Raw genomic sequence first — 27,165 nt, forward strand, 5'->3', positions numbered from 1 at the left:
GTATTAGACATGAAAGATGACCAGTTAACTTGCACGTTCATGTATGACAAAGCTACCAGTTGTTATTTCTGATAATACCCCTACGTACACAGGTTAGTTGTATTAGACATGAAAGATGACCAGTTAACTTGCACGTTCATGTATGACAAAGCTACCAGTTGTTATTATTCTCATTCTGATAACCTTAATTTTACAAATCCAAAGACATTTGAACCAAGATTTCACATCATTTCGCCTGTTCTGTGGAGAAGCAATGCTATTATTCCCATTGCTAGGAAAATTTATTCTGTTTTCCTGACTTAAAATGTTCCTGAAGACTTTTCTTAAGTTGTGTCAGCTTTCAAATTGTGACTTGAAATTTAGAAGGTAGTTGTCCATTACTGGAATGGACCTCTGGACTCCCCTTTAAAATCTATTAAAATTTGGCCACTATTGTAAAACTTTGAAATTGTCGTTCACAAAACCACAGTAGAAATTGTGACAATTGTATTGTTAAATTCCTTTTGTTCAAAGGTTTGGAATGCAAGGAAGCCAAGGATGCACAGTATTTTCTCAGCAGTAGGCTGTAGAGAGGTAACCTGAACAGACAGCAGGGAATAAAATCTAGGCAGCGTGAAGGAAAGGTCTTCCCAAATTAAATGCTACAGAGACAAAAGCTGGATGGGATGAAGTAGTAGTTTGAAAATCTGAAGTTAATAGACAATGGGAGAACACTGAAAAAACTAATCAACAGTGAAAAGAATGTAGATTAGAAAACGTTAAATAGAAACCATGCAGGAAAGCTTAGAGATAGATTTTTGAAATAGTATCTAAATTAGATTCCAGCTCCAGAATGGTTTTGGGCTGTGAACTGAAAATAAATCCTGTAAAAATTGTCTTTACATCATGATTATACTAATCATTCCAGTATTTGACTTATTCTATATTAAGCCAGGTTTTATGCGTGTATGCTTCTCTCTATCTCTGCTGACAGAGGCAAAAATTTGGCTAGGGAAAAAACCACTTTTTTCAAGTCCTTTAACACAAACAGGCTACAGTGCGAAGTTGTACTGACATCGCAATTCCAGGTGGACTGAACAAAAAGGGATCTAAGATGTACAGACTTCTGCAGTCCCCAGTCCAGCATAAGCAAACCTTCAAAAGTACAAAAGTAATAAATAGAGATTCAGTTCTAAATTAATTTTACTTTTTTTCTGAGTTAGGTTTCTTATTCTTTGTATGAGGAAATATTACACAGGATGTAAGAGCAATCTAATGTTTCATACTTTATTCAAACAGTGAAAATTTCATGTGGATTAAATTTATCAGAGCTAAATCTCATTTTTCACCATTCTTATCTGTATTTTCAGGCTGTTAGAAATCCCCAACAGAAACAACTCTGAATGACAGAACAGATACAGAACATTGCTCACCTACGATTGCTATACTCCATATAGAACACTTTCCTACACAGGAAAAAAAAAAAAAAAACAACCAACAAACATTTCACATTTTGCTTTTTTTCTCTTCATTTTTCAGCCAAAGTAAAAGAAACATATATAAAACATTTAAAATGTGGATCTAAATTTAAGAATGTAAAGAATTAACATGCTTAGAGTATACCTGTCAAACCAAAATCTGTGCAGAAGCATGAAGAAAAAAAAATTAACAAGTGCATGAAAAGTAAAACTGAAACTAGTTCACCCTCCAAAATCTGCCCATGATCACCCATTGCAAGTTCTTTTATAAATAAGTAGTTATGTCCATTGAAAAAGTATATTTTTTTAAAAGAAAAAAGGTGTTTTGAGACTAATTTTTAAAGAAGGGCAGTTTTATTTTCCTCCCCAATAAGGAAAAATGATCCCATGTCTGGCTTGTTCTTTAGTTGATATTGTAGATATTGTGTAAAGATCCCCACAACATGTATAAAGACAATAATGTGCATTTTTCCTTGAACAGCTTGAGTTTCATGGACTTTCCAGGGTTTTGACCCATAAAACTGAGAATATCAGGAGAAAGCTTAGCATCATCCCAAATGAACATTTGTTTGGCTGGAAGAATTCCACTGTTCCAGGGAAAAGCAGTTTCTGTGGAGGTTTTGCTGTCCTAAAATCAGTTAATTGCATCCCTTGCTTTGGTAGAACAAAATATAAAGATGGTTGGACATTTAGCAGCAGGGCAGTAAATATAAGAGCAGATTAATTTTTGCTTAGCATTTTGACTATCACAGACTGAATGCACAGATGAAGAGTTACAGTGAGCAAACACAGGGAACACTAATCAATAGTTAGAGTTACAACGTGGCAGAAGTTTCTGGAGCCTTCTCCCAATAGGCTGATATAAAATGCACTGTGTCATGCAGAAGCAATAAGCAGATTTCTTCCAAAATGTCTGATGCTGCTGAAGAGGAGGAAAAGGGCTTCACTTTTATTTTCCCTATATATTAATCTTCATGGAATATAATTTTACTACATGCAAAAACTGATTAATTTATACAAAACATTTTGGGGGCACCACTGTAGAAAAGTCAGCACAGCAGGAGTTTACTCTTCTAAAATCAGTAAAAGCATGAGAACAAAAAACCCAGATGTCCCTAGCAATCTTTTTGCCTCTACATGTATTTCAGATGATATTAAGGTTTAGCTCCCCAGTAGTCTGAAATGGTAACTGGTTTATACTGTCTTGCAATGCTGCATTCAGTGGCACTTAATGATTGCTTTCCACCTTTAGGGCTGATTTTTGAAAAAAATGAAGGCAAGTGTGAAAATATTAATGTCAGTTAAGCTGTGTTTTAGGAGGATGATGGAGAAGGAATTGTAAAAGTATAAATCTATTTGCTATATTGGAGACAACTGACAGGGGACTGGAAAATGATTTAAAAAGTTAATGGGCAATGCGAGCCAAGTCAGTTGAAACAGTTAAATCTGTAACAAAGTCTGACGGAAAAATGAATAATGTCTTCCATGGAGAGGCAGGCAGTAAGATTCAATTATTTGCCAGACTGGCTGTCTCCTTCCCAGGACACACATATGGTGGCTTTTCAGGCCACCCCTCCCGTGGGAACAGAGACACCGCTTCTTTACTGTGGACTAGAGGGTCCTGCAGAAGATTAGGCAGAGCTCTGCTGTGCCCAGGTGGCCCAGCTCTGACAGCCTGCTGCTGAATCCTGGCAAAGGACTAGAGCCTATTTGCTCATGCTGCTCTCTGAAAACTTCCATAATGGCAGTTTCGTGTCAGGGTGTTGACCAACCTGTCCCTGTCCAGGGGAACTGCCAGCTGACAGAGGTGGCTTCACCTATTTTACTCTTGGACTGTGGTGCTTGGTGACCCGTACCCAGCATGGCTGGAAGTGTGGGTGGCAGCCTCCGTGTTCCAGCTGGGAGACCCTAGCAAAACCAATTACCTCTGTTGAGCTGTTTCTCTCTGTTAGTCTGTGACCAAGGAAAGATTAAAGGTTGCAGAAGAAGCCAAGATGTGATTTTACTACAAATGAATTTCCCAGAAAGGCAGATTTCTTCACAGCTATTATAACAGTCATCCACCGCGACACAGCTGTTTCCCTAAGGGATCTGCTTAAACCAAAGATGTCTTTCAATTACTATGTATGTACTAGTAATAAACAAAACAAAATGAGAAACAAAATCAAAACCACTAGCCAATTAATATTTTATGGCAATAAACGTCTCATCTTCAGAATGCAATTTTGTGAATGTATAAGTCTGTGCATCATCTGAAAAGGAGACTGAAAATCCTTTGACATTTAATTTTTTTTTTCTCCTTACAAAAAAGTTCTTCATTATTAATAGGTCTTATTAAACTAACAGTAGCAAGCAGACAATTTCTCTCTGTAAAAAACAGACAGGTAGAAGCTGACCTTTAAACTGTTTGAGAAACAGTAATTTACTCATATTATATGAAGATTATTGTTTTGCTGATAACAATAAGAAGGACTCATTACGTATTTCTTATATATTCCACACTCTGGGTGACTTTAACAATGAAAAGTCTCATTGAGGGCTCTTCACGGGGAAAAGGGATTTGGCAGAATATGCAGGACAGGCCCCAAGTAGCTAGACATTATGAATGTATACTGTGAGCCATCACAACTGTGTTTTCTTGTTTAAAATAGCTTTTACATGAAATAGCTATTCAGAAAAATAACCAGCCTATGGTTCACTGCCTTCATTTGAATGTGACAGGTAAAATGCCTCAGCGTGTATTAATCTGATTTAAAATAATGTTGCAGAAGGAATAAGAAAAGATACGGTTTTTAACCTAAAGTTCTTTTCAATTGCATTGAAAATATTATTCCTAATAGTCTGTGCTGTGCGAAATCTGCTCTGGTGCTGAAGCGTTACTTGGCATGGCACATAGGGGAGTAAAGGGGTTATCTGTCTCCCAAGCAACATGTTCCACAGACACAGCGCGCACTGTCAGACCCCAGCTCACTGGCCGGTGGCTCTCTTGGCTATTTGTTGTATGGAGCCAGTATTAGACTCAAGGCTGAAGTGCAGTAAGGTATTGCTTTAAATGGGTGTAAAGATGCCTTATAGATCCAGCCAGCGAATAGCTATAGGAAGATAAGGCAGCAGCACCCTGCAGTACCCAATGCTTAGAGAAAACATAAAAGTCTAATCCAATAAATATTGAGAGACATTGTACCTTTTCAGTCAGCTTTGACAGTGGCCTTTATTCTTCAATTAATTAAATCAGCTTAGTTCTGGAGATTAATAATTAGTCACAGGGTTTTTTCTCCTTTTTAAGTGATACTTTTTAGAGCCCCCAGTGGTGTTTCAGGAATTTGTAGACCCATACTGTGGTGGTGGCTAACAGTTACAGCACTGACATCATTCATGCTCCAGGAAGACTGTGTTATTCTTTATTACCTCGTACAACAACAAACTAAATCACCATTAATGAGTTCTGTAAGCAATCTTCAGATCATTTTGACCTGCCTTCTACATCTCAAATAGATCGTTGAAGTATGCTCATAAACTATGGGACTGTTGTGTGATGTCTTTGATATACACGCACTTAGGGAGTCCTGCTTTCCTCCTTTAAGCCTATTACACTTCCACTGCATACCACACCTTCACAATCCAGTAATTTATCATATACATAATAATTCTGAAGGAGAATCACTCCAGTTAATTGTAGTCCAGCCTCTCTCATGATTTTATCACTTCCAGGAGCAGCTGTAAATCACAAGCCTTTGAATTCATTTTTGCTACTTATTTTTTAATGTCCCACTACTTTTAAAAGGGTAAGAAAGCAAATTAAAACACGTAGCATCAAAAAAATGCTACTTCTATTTATTGATTAACTTTCAAAACTATTTGCCACCATGACAGCAAGAAATGCATTCTTTTGAAATTCATTTGAACTCTCCCTTTTTCACAACAATTTTGCCTTTAATGTAATGCTTTACATAGAGTATGAGAAATATAAGCTACTTGGAGGTTGTTCCCATCCTCCTCTCATTTGCAATTGAAAAACATGGCATTTCTGACAACCACAGGATGACAGCTGTAGTGACTGAAGAAAATTATCTAAGCTTTCAATTCTAATAAATTTAAAAATAGCACTTTGAGAGATGCTTTCTCTCTTCTATCCTACTGCTGAATGAAAAACACCTGACTGGTGTCAAACTTAGGAGGAACTGACAGACATTAAAGGGAAAGTAGTTATTGATCATTTAGTGTCAGCTGATCTTCCACAAAACAAGCTGAAGCAGCTGATTGCTAGCTGAAATTACGATCACATACTAGCATTTTGGGGTGTAGGAGACATCTGCAACTAAAATGAAAAATTATCTGCAGAAATAATTTCTTAGAAAATTCCAACACCTATTGCAAGAACACAGTTGTAGTACTATGGAAAGTAAATGTGTAGAACATTTGCATTCTTCATTAGTCATAGAATATGCCCTCCCTAATTTGTTAAAAATATCACGTTACGTGATTCATTTCATGTACTTGATGAACATTTACACATTTAAAGGTATATAATTCAAGGAAGATTAATCATTTCCAGTCAGGAACTCATTTTAATTGTCATGAAATTACTACGCATACCAGTTACGCAGGTTGCTCTCTGTTGTCATCATAAAGTAATGTTTCAGAAACGGGAAGTTTATTAATTGGAAAAAAAATGTGTGAGAGGAGTCATACACATATACAGCTGTATGAAAAATCAGAGTGCAATCCAGGTCTTTATAAAACATGAAGTTCAGGCACTATAGACTCAGGACTTACTCTACAGTCTTAAACAGTTCTCTGCAGCTTAAATTCTGTATAAGGTCAGTATAATTATTTTCAAATAGCCTTCTACTATAAAACTACTTCATTATATATTTTGCCTATTATATTTAGGCAAAAATTTCAGAAGAGGTGAGTTCTCACATAAATGCTCTCTGTTAGGAACTGCCCACTATTGAGTTGTCCTGCAACGTAACTTAAAGAGTTTGGTACTTCTGTTTGCTTTTAAACCTTGAATAGTCTCATCAAGAAAAGTGCTACCTACTTAGAATGACTAGAGGGTAAATTTATATTAAAGGAATACATTTGGGTAGTAATCTAGAGATTTGAAATCAATTCCTTTTTTTCCTCCTTTTTTTCTTCTGCTATTCTTGCAAGTTTGGGGAATTAAAAACATGATTTAAATGTAAATTATCAAATATTAAAACAGATATTAAATAAGATAAAGCAGAAAACATCAAATCAGGTGAAAATGTACCTTATTCCATCAATTCACATTCCTACCACCCACATGAATTCCTGAGTTTTAGTTCTATGAAAAGTTTACATTTTTAGTTTCTCTCCATAACCACTAAAGGAAAATAAACAAAACCTCAATTCTAAATTATTAACTTTTTCATCCTTCCCCCTTTTCATAATGAGACAGAAATACTTATAGCAAAAATCCTCTATGCATTTTTTTAGTAACTAAGATTTCAGCTCGGAGAAATATTTTGCAAGGAGACCACAACTGCAAAGAAAGCAACAGAAAATATGAATGCTATTACTTATCTTTTAAAATATCTAAGTAAAGACAACACGGGGTGTGTGTGTGGGTGTGTGTTCCATTCATTTTTAGAATTAGACCCTCTCAACCATTCTCCAATACATTCCAAAGCAGAAGCAATGCTCTAATTTATGGATTCAATTATAAAAGGATTAAAGTAATAAAACTATTAAGTACAATTTTTCTCAGAAATATGCAACTGTGTAGTACAGTAGTAATACACTGTGAATCACTTGATGTTAAATAATGCTTCTTACTGCCTGCAGCGTAAGACTAGTCTTTATTGAAATAAGAATGAGGGAGATCATTCAAAAAACAAGTCTATAAAAACTGTTTTCTCAGTGTGAAGTAGTATAACATAGTTTCCAGGCAGCTTCCTGGCCATCTAGATTCTGCTACACTCCACACCAAACCAGCAATACCTGGATCGATTAAGTACCAGGGCACGCTTTAGATCTGCCTGGATTCATCTCACAAACAACATTGATCATACAACTTAAAAGTCCTCAAAACTATCAAAAAAGAAAATGATTTTTTGCCGAGGATAAATAGCATGCGACGAACCACCAGTGCTTAAACCACATTTGCAAATGTAGTTGCCTGAAATGGGTCACAAAGATCAATATTTCTGGGTTTGAACTAAGATGGCCTGATCTTCAGAAAAGTTTCTCCTGAAATCTGCCACAATTCTCATAGTTCTCTACTTCTAAAAAAACCCCAGAGCAACTTTATTTATTCTTTTGCACTGGCGATTATAGGGTCCTTTATTTGAAAGCAGTTTTTTTTCAAATGTATACAGTAAATAACAATAACTATACTTCTCTGGGGAAACAGCAACAACACAAAATTCTAAACAGTTTAATATTTTTGGTATTGTATCCCCATCACCCTGCCCCAAATTTCCCCCAGTTCTTTCTGGGTTTTGTCTGCATGGCCATATATATATGTGCACAAATACATACATATATGTAGTAGAAGAGCAAAAATGAAGAATAGTTATAGCTTGCTTGCCCTGAGCCTGTGAAGCCTGCTGTACTTGTCTTTCAATCTTACCTACTCTTAAACGACTGCTATCATCAGCTCCTTAACAAACCCCTGTGATTCCTTCCTTGCAGTTCCTTGGGTGTTTAACCCTCTTAATGAATTAACCCATGACGGTTCTAAGCCCTCCTTAAAAACCGCATGCAAAATGTGCTTCCATTGCAATAACGCCTCTGGGCCCAACTGTGATTTATCTGTACAGCACACACTTCCTTGCCTTTGCATGTTGTTGCATGCAGATGTTAGGTCATTTGCCACCTCCTCAGCTCTGGAGAAGAGTTGAGGACCTGCCCTGTCCTGTTTTCTACTCATGTAAGCATTGCATTAAATGTCCTTTCACTCCCTCCCATCAGATGTCCCTGACGAGGATGCCAGGCAGAGTGAAGAAAAGGTGAGCTGCCGTAAGTACTGACCTGCTACTACTTGCTCCTTCTCAGCAGCAGAGAACTAGTAACAAGATTGCTGCTTCCCCGAGTCGCCAGCCTCCTCTCTGCCTGCTTCTGAAGCGGTCAAAGAGAAACAGCCCTTGAACTGCAAAGCCTTTAGGCAGAAACTCTCTGATTTTTTAAAATAAATGTCAATAGAATGGGTGTGACTACTGTCTCTGGTTATACAAATAATACAAAATTGCACAATTTACTAAAATTCATAAAAGCAAGAATTTGCTTCTAAGGATTTTACTTAATTATGTCTTTTCAGACACTTCTATTCAAGCATTCACCCATGAGATGTTTAACCTGGCAGAGAGAAAAGAATCTGAATAAAAAGCTTTTAATAACACTACCTTGAGCAATTTCATTTCCATTTGAAAAAAGTTAGAAACAAAAATTCATGGTAATATATGGGTACACTGTGAAGCATCCATTTATTGGTATTACTTTGAGCTTCTCTACTTTTATAAAAACAGCCTATACTTTTGTGTTGATTGCTATACTCAGGATGCGCTATTTTGTGCACAATATTCTGCTGAGAGTGATGGGCACATATAGCCTCTGTATATAGTATGACCTCTGTATATAGTGCAATTCATTAGACTTGTTCACCCGAGAAAACCAAGTAGAAGAGTCACAGTTTTCTGATGTACCTGAGAATCAGGGGCTAAATCCAATCCCAAAAGGATTATTGTGAGTTAATTGATGGGGCTCCATTTAGTGACTTCAGTAATGAGGATGAAAAATTGCCCAGAGGGAGAAAAAATGGAAAACGCTTCCCCCCGCCCCGCACCCCCGGCAATGTAAATCATATTACTTATTATTGAAAGGCAACAAAGAAACCTTTATTTGCATTGCATCGTTATTGAAATGTAAGAAGGAAGCATCTATCTGCAATGTTAACCTATTAAAAATTTCCTTCAAGTTATTATTTATAATTTATTTTACACATTAAAATGAAAATTAATTTTATTTTTTATGTTTGGGAAAACAGAATCTCATAGAAAATCTCCACTCTTTAATAACAAAATAGCGTCTTATACTGAAATGAAAAGTGCATTCATATGACAAATATGTTGTATTAAAAGACGATTCACATGAGTAAGAGGTTGAGATATAGGACCTATATTTTGAACTATTTCAAAGGAAATACTAATCAGCAAAGAACTTTTTTTTTAATTTGCAGCCTGTGAAATACTGCAAACATCCATCTGCTTGCACTTAGTACACCATAAATTGAACTCTAAAATTATTTTCCATCTATATTTAATTGCATATGTGTATATATGTATTCTGTCTGCTATATATCTCATAAAGGAGTGTATTCCTCTCTATAAATATATATTCATAAATTCAAATGAATTATATTGCTCATAATAAACAAAGACACAGCAAGGTTTTGTCTTAAAAAGAATAGATAATATGAAGCATTTATAACTGCAGAAAGTATATAGGAATACAACATAAGATACTTACTATGCTACAGTAAAAATCTTAATGTAATTTATGTTACAACAGCTTTTTACTGGAATCTAAGATGAGACTACCTGCTTTCTCAACAAGAAAGTATATCCTAGTCATAGTAAAAAATAAAGATTTGGGTATTGACTGATGTCAACACATTTCTGGTTGGGTTTAGAGTGCCTTTTTCATTTAAAAAGTCTCAACAGGTTGAAGCTATTTATAAATCTGTCACTCACCATGACCAGGTTTCAAACCTGGGCTCCTAGTTTTGACAGTGAGATTAAAAGAGATATATCAATGTGTGTCTCTCAGCACTCATATGCCCTCACTACTTTAGTATCTGATGCAACTTTTAATCTATTTACTCTCCCAACAGCTGGTGAGATAACCAGTATAATTTTCACCATTTTCTAGAAGATTGCCTAAGGTCACAAAGGAAGGAATCATGACAGTTCCTGAATACCAACCCAGTTTTCTTACTATTTAACTGTGAGTATTTTAATTATGCAATTGAAGCTGCTGATAATTGGTACCCACCTGACAGAGAAATAATGAAGCACCTCATAAACAACCCAAAGTACAGTAAAAATATAGGGAGAGGCTGAATGCAGATTAGCCAATAGTCTAAGGATGATAATCACACGTACTCATGGAAAAATAACTAGCAGTTATGTATTTCAATGTAAATGATACCACTGCTCTACCACTTCTTGAAAGTGGTATCTTCCACCAGGAGTGATATTCCACATCAAGGGAAATATTTTTCTGCTGCCATCTCAGAGAGAGGAATTCATAATTATAGCTTTGCAAGACAAACGCTGGCCTACCCAGTTTGTCTTAGCTCAAATTTCATGATGACATGCAGAACCTAGAACTCCATATTTTATTAAGAAACAAAGGAATCTAAAGCATTTACAGTACAAGAAAGATATGGATCAAACTGCTAGTACATAGGTTAAACATTATGGCTGCATGTATTGCTAGGCTGAAACCAGTGCTTCTGTCACTGTGGATATCTGGAAAATCACAGCTTAGTGGTGTGTTCCCCATTAGATCACAAGAGAATACAGTACCAGTACATTTTTTATTTATTTATTTATGTATTTATTTATTTTTAGCATGGAATGCTACATTTCCTCTCCTTACACAGGAACGCTCAAATGCAATATGATTGGCACATGAAATAAAAATCTAATTCGCTGAAACTCATGGGCCTTTCTATTTACTTCCCTAATTATTTTATTTCATGTTTTAAACAAAATTTGAGGTCCTCCTTACCTTGCTACTTATTTGTTTGGTGATAAGTCACTAAGCAAACAAACTCTTTTCCCCCCTTACTTCTGAACCATCTGTCCTCTAACTCATCTAATTTCACTCTCCCACTCCAAACTCAGCAGTTTTACCTGCAAGGAACAAACCTCCTTTGGGAGCATCATGAAACAGTGACTGGCCTGTTGCACTTCATTTTGGTTTCACTCATTTCAGTGAACTTTGATCAATATTCATCCTTCTACCTTTTGAAAGCCCCGTCTGTCTGAACAATGATTTTTTTATGTGACATAACTCATTCTTTCTTAAGTGATTAGTGGAAGGCTGAAAATGTACCCAAAAATATGGGCAGGTGTCTATCAGAAATATTCGAGATCTATTCATCTGTATACATACCCAAAAGGAGACAAATGCAGATCTGGAATCCATCCACCTACTTAGAAGCAAATATAAATTATCAATCTGCCCATATCCTGCCATTTTAATATGTAAATCTAGAGTATTCATCAGTTACATATTTTACAAAACAATAACAAATGATCAGTAAGAACAATTTCATTGATTTTTTTTTTTTTTTTTTTAATATTAAAAGTGACCTACTTGCACCTATGTCAGACCTTCCATTATACAGTTGTCCCTGTGGGATACCACAGCCATTAAAATTTACTTAGTGTTAAAGTCTGGTAGGCACTGCCTCAATTTTAGATTGTTTCTCTCTCCAGCAAATGTACACACATGCACATAATCTACTGTTAGGCTATTTCTAAAAGTTCATAGACTACAGACTTTGGAAGGGCATTTTACATTTCTACAAACGGATCAGCCTGCTTTGTGCTTCTTTATACTGCTAAAGTAACATTAAGCAGTTATACAGCATTAAATGTCCAGATGAGACTGCAAAACCAGCTTCATGGCTGATTTTGCAGTTTTCCCCGAATGTAATTCCATAATAAGTTTTATTATGAGCTAAAATGCATACTAGACAATTAAATTATAGCATAATGACTTTAAATTATGTTATTATTTGCACATTACATGGAACAGATTCAACTGCTTTGTAAATCTTGATGTTTCATCTAGGTCTGCACGTAATCTGATACATAAATCTCTACAAAATTCACTATCTCCCTTGTCTCATTAATATAAAATGTCAAAGAATTCTGGTAAAAAACTGCATCAAACATGGAACAAAACTTCAGAAGTCAAGAGACCAAAGGTGACTACATCATTTCTACATCAGTGCACTACTATGGATGCATTTTTTCATTCAGTCATTCCATCACTGAGCATATTTTATCTCGTTCTATAACGTTACTTCAGGCAACGATTATTTATGTCTTTGAAAATATAATATTCTAACAGTAAAGCCTTCTAGATTCTCAGCCCTAAAGCACATTAGTGATGAGGCAATGCTTTTCTCTCTTCACCTATGTCCAGCTGACCCAGTGTAGTTATTTTTCAGAAGCGTGCTTTGTCTTACTGAATCTCTGTCATCTTAAAATGAATTATTTTATGTGGAGCTACATTTTAAAAGCAGGCTGATCCTGAAAAAGTGACAGGGTGTAAAGGGAAAATGCATAAGCAGAGCATTCTGTAGAAAGCTCCCAGTATCCATCCTCTGGAATCCACACTAGTTAGATGTAGACTTTGCTACAGGTATCAAATATGTGTTGCCTGCCTTTATTTTGAGTGTTTATATTCTGTGAGAAAATACCTCCTTCCCTTTCAAAGGATATGTAATTTTGCCAGCAATGGCTGTTAACGATTGAATACTGTTTTCTGAATGATCTTTCCTTCATCTTCTGATTTCCTTTGTTGATAAAGAATCCATTTATTTTAGTACTCTGTAATAGTCAGATGGAGGGTTGGTCACACTTAACACATCTAGTTCATCCTGATAAAACCTAGTAATCTTTTTCTTTGAGTTCTAATTCAAATACATTTTACTGCAGTTGTTTCGGAAACATGGTTGTACTCAACAAAGGTATTCATAATGTTCTTGAACCATGACTGTAAAGTGGTCCTGCGAAAGATGCATCTGATCTAGTACGGAAGCAAAAGCGGTGAAAACCCAGACATCTTTGGGTGAATGATCTGCTTAACATGAATACTCAGCATCTCTTGAAGAAGCTTCAAATGATGCTCAAAAGTAACCACATCTTTGCAAAGATGAATACAAGAAGCTTCCCTACCTGCTTGAAAATACTAAATCCCTCAGGAGAAAACGACTATCACTAAGAATATTTTCTTGGAAAAAAAAAATTAAGATTAGGAAGGTAGAAGTACAAGTGGAGGATCCAATGACTGAGTGGCACAGTGTGGCAAAAAAGAGCCCTCCCCATGTTAGGATGCAAATATACTGTGTGATGCTGAGCCAGAGAGTAAAGTTTTAGTACAGTGGGTGAATGCATACTAAAAAGAAAAGTTTTATCTAAGCAGTCCAGAAAATTCATAATGCCTGATCCTTCTGTGAACTCCCAAGTGAAGAGATAGCATGTAAGCTGTCCTTACAGACAGCAAGTCTTCCTGGTTTCTACCAGTATTTTTAATATCCCTTAAGTATTTCTCTCTACTTTTCACACAGGCAGTATCTAAACTTTTAATTCAGACTGGTATGGATGTCTTCCTCAGTGATTCAGATGATCTGGATGTTAAAATACCCTGGAGAAGTCTGTGAGCAGCAGTGGCTGAATAGATCACCATAAAGCAATAAGGCCTTCCTTCAAACTCTTAAATAACTTGTCCTATTTAATTCCTAGTTTGGTAAAAGCATAAGTTTAGCCTGATGCACGATTTCCCTGATTTTGACGTGAAAGAACAATTTTTGCTTTTGTTTATCAAGCACATTACACTTGTATGTGATTTGTGCATCTTATCACTATGTCCAGGTAGGAAAGCCACTAAAGTAAGAGCAAAACAAAACAAAATTTTCAGTTTCAATATCATTATGTCAAGAGTATAGTCTTATTACATAAGGTTAGTCAAGATGGTGCTTCCCAAACAAAGCCACGCTCCCAAGCCTGGAAGAGCCTAGTTTTTGTGGGAAGGTAAAGAGTAAATAGAACATCTTGAACAACCCTGAGCTAGATGTAAGAGATGGTTACAAGTTTCAGTAAGCTTCAGCCAGTTTTGCACCCAACATAAGCATACAGAAACACATATGTCCAAGAAGACATGTTCTTACAAATGAGCATATTGAAATTTGTAACAATTTTTACATCAATTTGGATCAAGATTGGATTTAAAGCAGCAACTTCATGCAGTTTTGCATTTGCTCTGAAGTAACTGTACTCTGCTGTGCAATCTATATGGACTGACTTTCCTACAGTGACCTTGAATCCATAATCTCTGTCAAGATTTACAAAGAGGGTTGGGGAAACACCCGAAGAATAAAGGTAATCCAGTTTTTTCTCCTCTGAGGGGAAGAATTACGCTTCTGGAAAGGTAATATTGGAACCTTAACACCTTTCATCTAGCTTTACAGTCTATGTGCACAACTGCAAATATATTTGATGCTGAAGGAATTATTAGTTCTCCTTTCTGGTGTGAAAGATGCACTAATGATCACAGGAAACCCAACACTACTATATACCTTGATGCCATGAATTGGCACTGGGATATCAGCATCCATGAACAGAATTTTTTGAGGCAGGTGATAGATACTTACTCAGAATAAAGTAGTTACCTCAATCCTACAAGTGTCTCTGGAGAAGAAAAAAGACTAGTAGAAATGGACATTTCATCGTGTGAAAACCAAACAGCTTGCTGATAGCAGACCCTAATCAGGTGTTACGAGCAGCTGCTGAAAAAAAGACAAGGGGACACGTACTGCTGTGTGGTATATTCCTTACCTTTCTGTTTATTGTGGAGTTATGCTACACCACATCCCATTTGCCTGAAAGAGCTGATGCAGGAGAGCCTGCTGGAAGCTGAACTTGTAGCACAGCCACCAGTGCATGGATAGGACATTCAAATCAGGATAATTCTTATCAGTCACATGTAGCCAAGGAGAAAACTCCCTTGCTGTTGGGGTTCTTTTTCTTAGAATACTGTGAAGCAAGAATAAATTGCACTGCAATATGCCTGTCCCTATATCATTCATTTTCTAAGGGAGAGTCTCATACTGCGCTTCAGAGAATAGTTTAAACCTTACTGGTTTTGCTAAACCGTAAGTGTAACTAACAACATGTTAATACAGATGGTTGCAGATAGACCTAACCTTATCCTCTCTGCGCTTTTAAGTATCCAAGCTACAGAAGAGGCCACATTTTAGCATGCTAGTTTGATGGAACAGATAAATGCACTAATACGACTTGTGGACTGGAGGTGGCTTCTGTCCATCCAAATTAGTTTAGAAAGAAAAAAAAGAAGGTCTTTCTGTCCTGCACAGAGCAGAGATACCTAAGACAGAAAACTATCTCTTATTTAAAGAAAATACCCACCCTCCACAATTTCCAAACTCTAGCCAAAGGAACAAATTGCTCTATCCCTTCTCAAAGCAGACTTTGCAGCCAAATATGTTTATTGATAACTGTAAGTGAACTGCTCTCTGTTTTACATCACAATAAAGAGAAACATAAGGGTCAAATATTCCTACCTAGCACTGATGGTCTAATGAGCTAAAAGACATGCAGAGACCAGTGGGTCCTACTAGGTAAAGATACTAATTAGTAGGACATTCATATATCAGACAGGAAATTTATATCTGAATTGAGCATTTGAAAGATAATAACAAGCTCTGGAAACTGTTTAGAGATTAGTGGAAGGAAAAGGGGAGGAACAGCAGAGTCTAAAACAGATTGTGACGTCGATGATTATATTACAAGCAAAAGAAAAACATTTCTGTATGAGGTGTTATACTTCAAAACATAATCAATGCATGATGAAGAGGGCACAGAGGTTTGTCCTTTTGAAGAGTTTGATTTATGTATTCCCCTGATGCTTACAAATTTGCTCACACCTATTTACATAAACTCTCTGTAAAGCTCCCACTTAACAGATATTCTGGACACACAAATAACCTGCATTTTGCCATCTCTCCCCTCCATGCTGCTGGTGGATGAACTGCATCTAAGCCTGATGCTGCTACTTTACTGCTCTGCTCCTTTGCTTCACTTCTGATCGCCTCCTCTCCTTCCCTTCCAGCTGAGGAACAAAACAAAAGCTTTGGAGGGAAGCTGCCCAGCAGCAAAGGTTTCAGACAAGGAAGCTGGAGGGAATGTATTGATCAGTGTCAAACCACTTTCAAAGTAATGGACAGAGAGGGAAAGGAGAGTTTTCATTCTGTTCTAGCAAAAGTGGTATTGATTGAATCCTGTCCTTATAACTGAAATATCTCACTGGCTCCAGTGAAGCCAGCTTTCTCTTCATTCTGGTCTCTCTTTCCTGCTTGTCAGAAAGTGGACAATGGATGAAGTAGAAGAAACAGTCCCTAGACTGGGACACAAGATCAAATCATGTTCCCTGTCCTGCCAAACGCTGAACACCAGAATAAAACTAAGCAGATTGCCTGGATTCTCCTACTTTCCTGTGGAGGAGTGATGGCAAGTCAAGCTCTTCTCTAACTCCTTAGCTATGTAAAGGAGGGTGGCTGTCCCTCATAGTGCAATAAGTGGCCCATATTTTTGCTTGTTCAGTTGAAAGTCCACTTTTGCAGGAGGAATGACTGCACACAGTGAAGAAGCTGTACTGAGTGAAACACTTCCAGTAGCTGTGTTAAAGAAGAAATTCTTCTGTGAGTGTACTATTGCTTTATCTTTGTTAATTTTAAAAATAATACTGAAAGTGCCTGGAATACAAGATGTAGGGTATTTTATATCTCATTATAAATGACTGTAAAAATAAACAATAAACAAGCTGTCGTATTTTCACAGTACAGATTAAGGACTGTAGCTGAAGCTACCTCTACACTTCTGTGGACTGGAAAGATGCAAACATTCCAGTTACTCAGCCCATGATGTTTTTTCAGGATCACTTTAGTTCTTCTCACCTTTCTGGTGCTGAGTCTTGGTGTGGGCTTAGACAAGTTGCTCTGCTGGTAGAAACTGCCATAATGCATCATCACAAGCTGACTAAAATCTGTGGAGCTGCAACAAGTTTAGCGATTAAGGATTTTTCATTTAGCAGTCTTCTCTGTCTTGTAATTGCCAAACATCGGGACAAGCATGCTGCCCTATCTTCCAGCGGTATTTTCAAAATAAGTCAATATATCTGGGATATTAGACAAGCATGTTAAGGTATCAGAAAGCCTAACTCTGTTAACAGATCTGTTTATGGAATTACTAATTAGTTTAGAATTAAAAAAAGTAATTGTATTATTCCATAACCAATGCATTACATAGTAACACAGCAAATGTTACACATTCCCACCACATACAGTTTTAACAATGATTTATTTCAATAGTTCAGTAACTGTAAAAGTGCTGCGTTAAATATTTCACATTTTATCAGCACACTGAACAATTTTATGAGGTGATGATGTGAATCTACATCCATCAAAGACCGTATTCCATGATGAAAAGTTAATGTTTCAAAAAACTGGAGTGCTCTTCTTGTCTGTGTGATTCTGACTGAAAGCAGTTACACAGCAAAAAGGGTTGGTTTGGGTTCATATGACCAAACACACTGACAAAAGCAAGTATTTTTTGAGTAAGGACTTCAGCGTGTGAATAGCTTTTGTTACTACAGCAGCCCACACCAGACATTTGTTAAGAAGTTGAAAAGTTGACAACAAAAGATTTCATTAATAACTAAGCTAAAATAGCCTCTTTCTATAAGATGTGGGAACCCCCCCTCACTTTGCAGAGAAATAAAAATCCTAATACATTAACGTGAAGCAAATGAGATGACCCATATAGTATAGAGCAGGCAGAAATCTCAGCAAGCAAAGAGGATTTAAAACATATATTCATTATAATGTATTTTAAATATCCACATTTAATGTTGGCATCTATGTCTTTTTTGAAAGGTGTTCAGACTTGATCCTAAAGCTTATCCTGTAGTAACAGTGTTCTGCATTTACCCATGAAATGGATTTTTCAAACACAGATACTGACACAGAGCGAAACTCTAATTGCACCACAAATCAGAAGAGCAAAACATGTAACAAACATGAACTGAACCAAGATCCTCTTAATGTATCAAGTTTTGTAAGAGTGAACAGCTTTCAAAGGCAACTGAACAGGTGTTACGTTCACTATTTTCCATCTTCTAATAAACATCCCTCACAGACACCCGGTAATGCACTGTAAATATAAAACTTATGCTAGTATCTATTCCCATTTTTGATAACAAAGTAAACCAGCAGAAGTAAACTAGGATTTTTAGTCTGGATGTTATTTTTTTTTCAACCCTTTACATTTCACAGCTTTTATATCTGATGCTAAGTCTGTTTTAGCAGATCAGACACCACACCTACAAACAGCACAAACTGCGAGTGAGTGACCACTTTACCTTCTGAAAAATCAATCAGTCCCAGCAAATGAAGCAGCTTCAGAGATGCAAATATAATCACAACAATACCCACTGTTTGCAGTCCCTCCGACTCCCATTCAAGGGTCAACATTCTTCCAACAGGCAAATCATTCCAGTCCTTACACGGGTTCACAATCAGAGGGGAAATTAGAGGATTTTACCAAGAGTTTGCTTTGAAGAAAGTTGCAGTGGTGTAAAGCAGTGCTGTACTGAGCCGTGGCGATTCACCAGCTACTCTAGCTGAGACAAAATACTAGATAAAGCCCCGCATCTTACGCTTCTCTAAGCGTTTGATTTCATCAGTACCGAGTCCTCTTAGAAGGCTGAGGTGGACCATGAACCCCTGGGTATGACATTGTATCCAGTGAGCAGCGTTACTTCAGGGCTGCTGGAGGAACATCTGTGTCGGAGCTGGAGACTTGGCTGTGTCAGTGCCAAGAAGAAATGCTCCCTGGAAACTTGCACTAGGGAGCACGCTGCTATCAGCACTCTGCACTCCAGCGCTTCCAGACACAGGCTTTGTGACTCTCCCCCAGCTTCACAGCCCTTCCCCAGCTTCTCCTAGCACAATTTTTATTAAGTTTGACAAATGACAGTTTGCTAAAGACATACATCTGTTTTCATGTGTGCTAAATGCTGCGTGTCAGAAAACTACTGCCCTCTGCATTAGAAGGAATAATGTTTAGAGAAACACTGTCCCTTCCTCTTCTTAAGCATCACCAGAATCTAATTAGAATTTTCAGTGGAAATGAGAATGGAAATTAAATACACATCAGCACAATCAGTGATTCCAGATAGCAAAATATAGTGCTGTCAAGGAGACATGCACTGCCCAAACCCCTGTTCCATAGCCAGGAAGAATGTATTATTTATTGATTGAGAAAAAAAACCACAGTGCTTTTCTCCCTAAGGGCGTGAACCTAGAAGTGCTGAATCCCAAGCGCATATATATATGAATGGGGAATGAGATGTTTTCCACAGCTCCTGGGAAGATCTTGCCCAGGTTATGCATCAGGGAAAACAAAAAGGGGGGGGCTTATGATCCCAGCTGATTTATTGGATAGTCTGTATAAAACTAATTGTCCTGTGTTTATTAATGTGATTACCAAGAGGATACCCAGTGCGATAAATAGGCTCTGAAGAATATTTATGTATGTGATGCATAAATATTATAAGGTTAGGCCTAAATGCTTATTCGTGTGCCCATTCTAATAATTTAACTAAATCCTGTCTGCTGGCATAAAGACACTAAAATAAAGTGAAGTCTCAGAAAAAATAATTCTAGACTTCCTTGTTACTGAAGAAATATATATGATCTAACACTAAAAAAAAATCTCACAAATGATGCCAAATATCAGCCACTCATCTTGGGTTGCTTAACTCTTTCCATTAGAAAAAAAAATCTATTGCCTTTCCAGAAGCTGAGAAAACTTTTATTTTGTTCAGAAAACCATTACAATTTTGAATCAGCATAATAACAAATTGTAATGTTAAAAATCTATTGTTTATGGACTATCAGGTAGAGAAAGAAAAATGTAATCTCCAATTTACTATCAGCTTTTTTTTTTTTCTTTGAAGGATGTCTATTGAATTATAATAACTAATTGGTGTCACACGTTCTTCTACACAGGCAGGCATCTAGAATCCAAATATTTTTGTTAATTCAAAAAAATCGCATGTATACTTCTGTTAATTTTAGGTTATATCTATACAATAGATAAGCAACAATATTCTCTGACTTTGCTCTTCTCTGTGTTTAATACTAGAATATAATGGGTTCTGTATTATTTATATATGTTCTCAATCTGGAACATCAGTTCCTTTCCTTATTAACCTGTAGAGCTAAAACTGTCTGAGAGGACAGCACAATAAAAATTAATCAAACCAAGTACACTAACCCCCATTTGCACCTTCCAAACCTGTCATTACCTTTGCATCATATTGTAAAATAATTATTCAATATATTTGCATATTAATTCTATTCCTTTTAAAGAAAATTAATGTTTTGTTTCCTCTTTAAAATTTCTAGTTGTTCCATGTAATCTCCTTTTAAGGCTCTGACATGTTCATCTTAACTCATTCTCATCTCTTGACTTCTATTTTCTCCTTGAGTTTATTCCTATTTTTTTTCATCTTTTCCTCAAATTTTTCTTCTTTCTCTCAAACATTCACAATATTTCAGGGTTTAAATATTTCAGGTGATCCCAGGATGGGAACTTTGACCCATGTTATTTTACAGGAATTACAGAAACAACAATCCTAATATAATGCAGATAATTTTACCACAACAATGAAAGAGATTTATTTACTGTTAATAAACAGTATCAGGGAAACTATTAAAATGGAGAAATCTGTCAGTCTACATTGTCCTTTCATGCAGTAGGTCCAGACTGCCTTATGTTCTCCAGTTGTCCACTCTTGGGAATAGAGGCCCTTCAACTCTACCACTGAATGTGCCAACCCACGTGTGGAAAGCCACCCAGCAAGAAGTGGTCCCAGCCATAACCAGTGTTTTGTTTTCTGCTTTCACACAAGTAGACCTGGATCCCTTCGAAAAAATGAAAGGGCCGGAGATTATGAATTTGATGAGTTTTAGGGGCCAATTCTACCTGCACAGCTTATGAGTTAAAGAAGAATTTTTAAAGAAAAAAACAACCCAAAACCTCCTAAGAACATTCAGTCAAATTAATGTAACTGATTACATTACATTGACTTCAAAGATTACCTCCTTAAAAAAAGAAGTAGACTTTTCCTGTTGTTTCTCATGATAGTTCTCTAAGTTAGGGGAACTAAACACAATCTTTGTGAATCTCCAAGTTTTTAGTTTCAAAAGTAAAGCAGTAAGGATAAGAAACTATGTGGAAAGGGAAAGGAAGGGATGTATGAAATGTTTTCTTTAATGCATCATGCAACAGATTCAAACAACAGCGTGCCTTACAGAGGTGAATTCTTCTGGAAGTAGTTCAATCAAAAAAATTCCATGCCTCAAAGTATTGGAAAATGAAACCAATCTTGAACAAGGAGATAATAAAATCCAATTATATATAGGGCATCTCTTTGTATTCTGATCCCTTCCTAAATTCATAGTTAAGTGCAATTTCTTTCTCATACTCTGTATTTTGTTCAATTATTTCAAAATAAATATTTCTTTGACACGTCCTTATAGGGTGTCTATATTGCCACTACAAACAAATTTTAAAGCCATTCAAAGAAAAGGAATTTCTCATCAATATGATGCCCAGGATACAAAAGAAAACACCATCCTTTACACAAAGCTCTGAAACCAGGGGCTGATGGACTGTAACATCAGCCTAATCCCTAATTCCTGTCTTTCCCTAATTCCTGCTTTCATTTTTGACACTGCAATGCATTCCACTGATGATTTAATGATATATTTAAGTTTGCATAACTTTCTTGTGATTCTTCAATAGGCATGGGAAAAAAAAAAATATTAAAAAGCTATCCCAGCATTGTTAGGAAGCTATCCCATCTGAACAGCGCATCTTCCACTGACTGTAAATTCCTCTCCATGAAGATTTGAAGCAGAACCTTTATTGCTTGCTGGAAACTCAAGTGCTAAAACCTTGTGGGTTTACCGAACTACTAAGTATGGGAAAGTATATTTCCCATAGAAACCAAAGAAAAGAAACTCCAATACACAGCACTCCTGAACGAGCAATAAACATGCACAGAAAAATATAGTATTAGGCTGATTTTCCCCTTCACAAAGTAAGGGTCTGTAATGCTGCAGCATAAGGCTGTGTGGATGCAGATGCATAGCAAGGCATGGTGCTCCTCAAAGGACAGAGTGAAGATGTTCACAGCCATGGACCTGTTCCTGCCAATTCCTTCCCCCTGGTAATGAGAATCACAAGCTTTTCTCTCCCAAGTAAACAGACATGAGAAATCTGTGTCAAAGTGCTGTAGGAGATACTTCTTCTCTCTGGAACCACAGATCCCAAGTAATTTCTGAACTTGACAGAGTAGATCTGCCAAAATTAGTGAGGTCTACAAGAATAATCCCGTTCTGGAGTCCTTACATTTTCCCCAAAAAAATCCCAAGTAATTACTGGCAACTCTAACCATCCTGAGTAGAATGATCTACGTATGGAAAGCAATCATATAAAAGACACCTTAAATATGACAGTGTATTTTGTACTAAGTAGATTTTAGATCTGATTGCTATGTACTTGTAGAATACCTACAATTTTCCCCTTCTGAATTAAAAAATACTCAGAAATATTATTCATAAAGCTTAGATATGGGAAATTGAGTTTTAATAATTTCAAAGTTCCCCAAAACCAGAGAAGATCTGCCATATCAAAACAAACAATATTCCACCTAATTGAACACATCACAAGTAGCAAATGCTTGAGAGTAACGCGTAGGATGCTGTGAATTAAAAATTAAGGAATAACCATTTTTAAGACCTAAAAATAGCCAAATAATAATTCTATGATTAGTGTATTAGGATACAAAACTTCCCTATAATTTTATATGATTACACAGTTCTTTCAAAATTATCTGGTATTATCATACTTCTTTTATATACATTGGTAATCTTGTTTAATTTCAGTAAACTCTTAGGTTTTAATTACAACCTGTCACTGTAACTAGCACAGTAAATGAAGCGTGTATTTTTCTTTTGATTGCTTTAGTTTGTATAAAGAATTTTTTAGTTATTTTTATTTTAATGCTTATAAGAAGTTTTCACTGTAATTTATAAACTCTTCCTCTTTTCAATGTCTTCTGACTTTTGTGCATGAGAGCAAAGAAATACAATGCCTACCTGATTCCAATACATTGAAGTGTTTTATCCCTTCCACTATATTTTGGTTTTAACATCTGCTTGTAAACAGTATCAGTCTTCTCAGGCTTTTGTCAGAGAGAAATCACTTCCTACTGAAAATTATTTTCATTTCTCTTCTGCGCAGACATTGTGGATTTGCTGTTGTCTAATGTAGAATGGGGCGGATCAAAGTTGAACAGTTTTCAAGGCAAAGATGTGTTATTATTCATTAACTGACTTGAATTACACACATATATATATACATGAAACTGCTTTCCTAAGTGATGAAATCTGCCAAGTATTGTAACTAATTTGGGGTGGTGTGGTGGTGGGGGGTGTTTTGTGAGGGAAGTTTTAATTGGCTAGCAGTAATAGTTCATTAGACTCTATTTGATAGTTTCCCCCAACGTAGCTGAAAAAGGAAATTGCTGATGAGTTAGAAATAGAAACAAAATTTGGAAGTATTAATTAGTTGCCCTTCTTTCTGTACTCTTTTTTCCAGAGGGAAATGTCAGTCAGCCAGATGAGAAAGAAATTGTCAAATACAGAAAGGGCACCTATGTACAGGTCAGATGAACTGCTAATCTTCAGCTGCTTCTTCATGCCAGATCTGAGCTTATTAGGGAAGTTATTTGGTGGATAATGAACTTAATCATCTGATTAGTCAGCGAGTAAGAAATCTGTTCACATGAAATAATCTACAGTTTTCTACACAGAAAAGTTTCTATTTTAGATCTGCAGAAGAAAACTATGGCCAATAAAAAGCATTTTGAGAACCAGGAGAAGCAATAAATTTATGCATATCCTTCCAAGAATTTTTCTCAGGTTAAAAGAACTCGTATTTTTTGAATGCAACACCTCCTGCGTAGGCTGCTACAGCTAATCACAGAACACTGCCTACACAAGTTCTCATAAAATGCTTAGAAAAATGAGACTAATGTACAGAATCATGTTGCTTGTGTAGTCAGTGCTACAGCTACTGAAGAGCCCAATGTTGCACTTCCAGATTACTTACCCAACTGAAACTGCAGGGGAGCTTGCGCTGGTCAGAAGTGCTAGGTAGAGTGTAATTGCCCAAGATTAAATTTGTCAGGCTTCATACATAATCTTTAATATTTACACTAAGTGTCCTAGATCTTTAATGACTGTAAGTGAATATAGGCTGAGAAAGAAAAAATTCAACACCTGTACAAGCAAGATAAGATTCACTTGTTTGTAATCAAGGGATAAAATACGGTAGCCAGCTGCTGAAGGTTTGGTCTCATGCTTAGATGTAAATTACACTGAAATAATATACAGCTATAGCTGTATAAAGTTGATTTCCTCATTTTAGTAGTCTGGTTCTAGGCTATGGTATGGGATTTAATTACTTTTTTCCTCTTAATTTTCACCTTCTGAGTCTCACTTGCTCCTAAGAAGCTTTTGTTCTTGCTTTGATCTAAATCAAAGGACTGCTGCTATTACCGATCTGAAAACAAGAGCTGAAAAGAATCCCACAAGACAACCATTACCAACTCCCCCCGTGACATAGCAGCTACAGGTCATTTCATTTTTCTATAAAATTAATTGATCTAGTATGTTCTACAATTATGCTTAAAATAGCTAGTATGCAAGTGGATTGTAAATTAAACGGCACGGCCATGGGAGTAACAGTAACATTTTAATTTATTAAGCTTTCAAAAAACATTACAGAGAGGCTATCTCTTTCCTAAACAAGATTAAATTACATTTAGTAATAGTAAGTAATGAAATTCTGGTTTCCTTTACTGCAAGGCCCACTGGCTTGTTTGACAAACAAAATTATTCCTAAATTACGTGACTATGGCTTCAGCCTACAGACCTGTTTTTCCTTTTCTATTGAATCATGCTTGATCTTGCAGCAGCAGGAATTGCCACTACCATGTTTGTAAGCATAAAAGTATGCCTATGCAGGAGAAGTGCAGTATAATGGAACTACTAGGGCTCAGTCAAACCCAACTACTTTATTAGCTATAATACAGCTGTGTCATCCTACAGCTCAGACTGGGTTAACCTAATCAGCAGAGAATCATCAGTACAAGTAAACTTGCCCCCCAAAAGCTTGCTGTAGATTGGCTCTAACATTAAACGATTGTTGTTTCTCTATCCATTGAACTACTTGAATGGGAGTGCAAAGTGTATTTTTAAGAAAGTTGAAGCCCAAGGCATGCCTCAACTGTACATATTTAATTCCCAGCCCTTCTTTTTAAGTATTATCTGAGTAAATCTTTGACCTACCTTCCTCTGACTAACACTGCATGTAAGACACGCTTTTCCTGCTTTTAACAAAACATTTTTTTTCCTGCATGACCCTAACCATCTTCAGACTTTCCACATTTGGAAAGAACACGGTAATAGCAGTGCCTGACATGCTGATTTTCATCTTTCACCACTATTTTTGTAATTATGCATGGAAGAAAGAGGACACCATTAGCAACCATTTTATTTATGCAAACAAGTAACTACAGGGAAGCCAGATCAAGCTGGCAGAAATGATGGGACAGAGCAGCAGCATTCACAGCTCCATACTCAGCCATTTTCCATTAGCCAAATTTTGAATATAGCTACTTATGCTTGCCCATACACCTAGGAAGCTACATTTTTATGGACTGTGCAGTTAGATGACCTCAGATGAGTTCCTATAGAAAGGGACATGTTTTCTGCTGCAATGAATGAGAAAACAAATGAACTCTGCATGCTAGTAATAAAAGCTTAACGTTCTAGTAACCAACAGGAATATTCACCATCCCAACCTCCAAACCAACCATCTATTAATTTTAAATCCTGAAACTATCCCGTACAACACCTCTATTTCAAAATTGCCTGGCTCCCTATGGTTCAACAAATGGTTAGCAACTAAGCTGAAGAAAAAAAGACTATCGAACATGATCACAAGAACATCACTATGTGCAGCTCTTTTCTTGTGATGCACCTGTCTTCCTCTGATGTGAAATACCCCATGTACAATAAATGTTCTATTTCTCTCCTTGGCTTTTAGAAAGGTGAAGCACTGTGGGTTTCCATAGCAACGGAGCGTATTATAAATGACGTCTGAAGTGGCTGACATATTTCTACGTTTGATGTACTTGTTAAAACATGAGTGTATCTGCCCTATAAAGATGAGCTATAATAAATTTACAAATATTAAATGTCTGCAGCACATTCATGAAACATAACTAAAAAAACCCTGTAACCATAATTTTGTCCCTCAGGTGTATGTAATAAGGCTCAGACTATATATAACATATGCACAGATTTTACTATAGGTCTGCCTTCCATTCAGAATTATGCAACATTCAGAAATAGCATCTGCTTGCATATTATTGTTTAATTTATTAACAGCTTCTAAAGCATGTCATTGTTGTTTGTTTGTTTTTATTTATCACTGACAAAACCCCCCACAGTTTATCAGATGAGGCCACACCTGGAGTACTGTGCCCTGTTCCCAGTACAAGGGAGACATGGACAGACTGGACAGAGTCCACTGAAGGGCCACAAAGATGCCAAAGGGACAGAAGCACCTCTCCTATGAGGAAAGGCTGAGAGAGCTGGGACTGATCAGCCTGGAGAAGAGAGGGCTCAGGGGGATCTCATGAATGTGTATCCGTATCTGAAGGGGGGTTGTAATGAAGATAAAACCAGGCTCTTCTCAGTGGTGCCCAGTGACAGGACCGAGGC

General features: G+C 36.6%; 1 protein-coding gene across 7 annotated transcripts in view; it reads right to left on the reverse strand.

The window, feature by feature from the left end:
* KCNIP4 (potassium voltage-gated channel interacting protein 4) overlaps positions 1-27,165 on the reverse strand; it is a 427,804-nt gene that overhangs the window by 80,482 nt on the left and 320,157 nt on the right. Inside the window, exon 1 of one of the 7 annotated variants that reach the window (XM_037390347.1) lies at positions 18,660-18,788. The exons of the other annotated variants lie outside the window; for them this stretch is intronic. Coding sequence (XP_037246244.1) covers positions 18,660-18,771 — 112 coding nt within the window. The 5' untranslated portion in view covers positions 18,772-18,788. Of the gene's footprint in view, positions 1-18,659; positions 18,789-27,165 lie in introns of those variants that run through there. 7 annotated transcript variants of the gene reach the window in all.

This window comes from Falco rusticolus, chromosome 1, assembly GCF_015220075.1.
Source record: "Falco rusticolus isolate bFalRus1 chromosome 1, bFalRus1.pri, whole genome shotgun sequence".
In the NCBI taxonomy this organism is placed as follows: domain Eukaryota; kingdom Metazoa; phylum Chordata; class Aves; order Falconiformes; family Falconidae; genus Falco; species Falco rusticolus.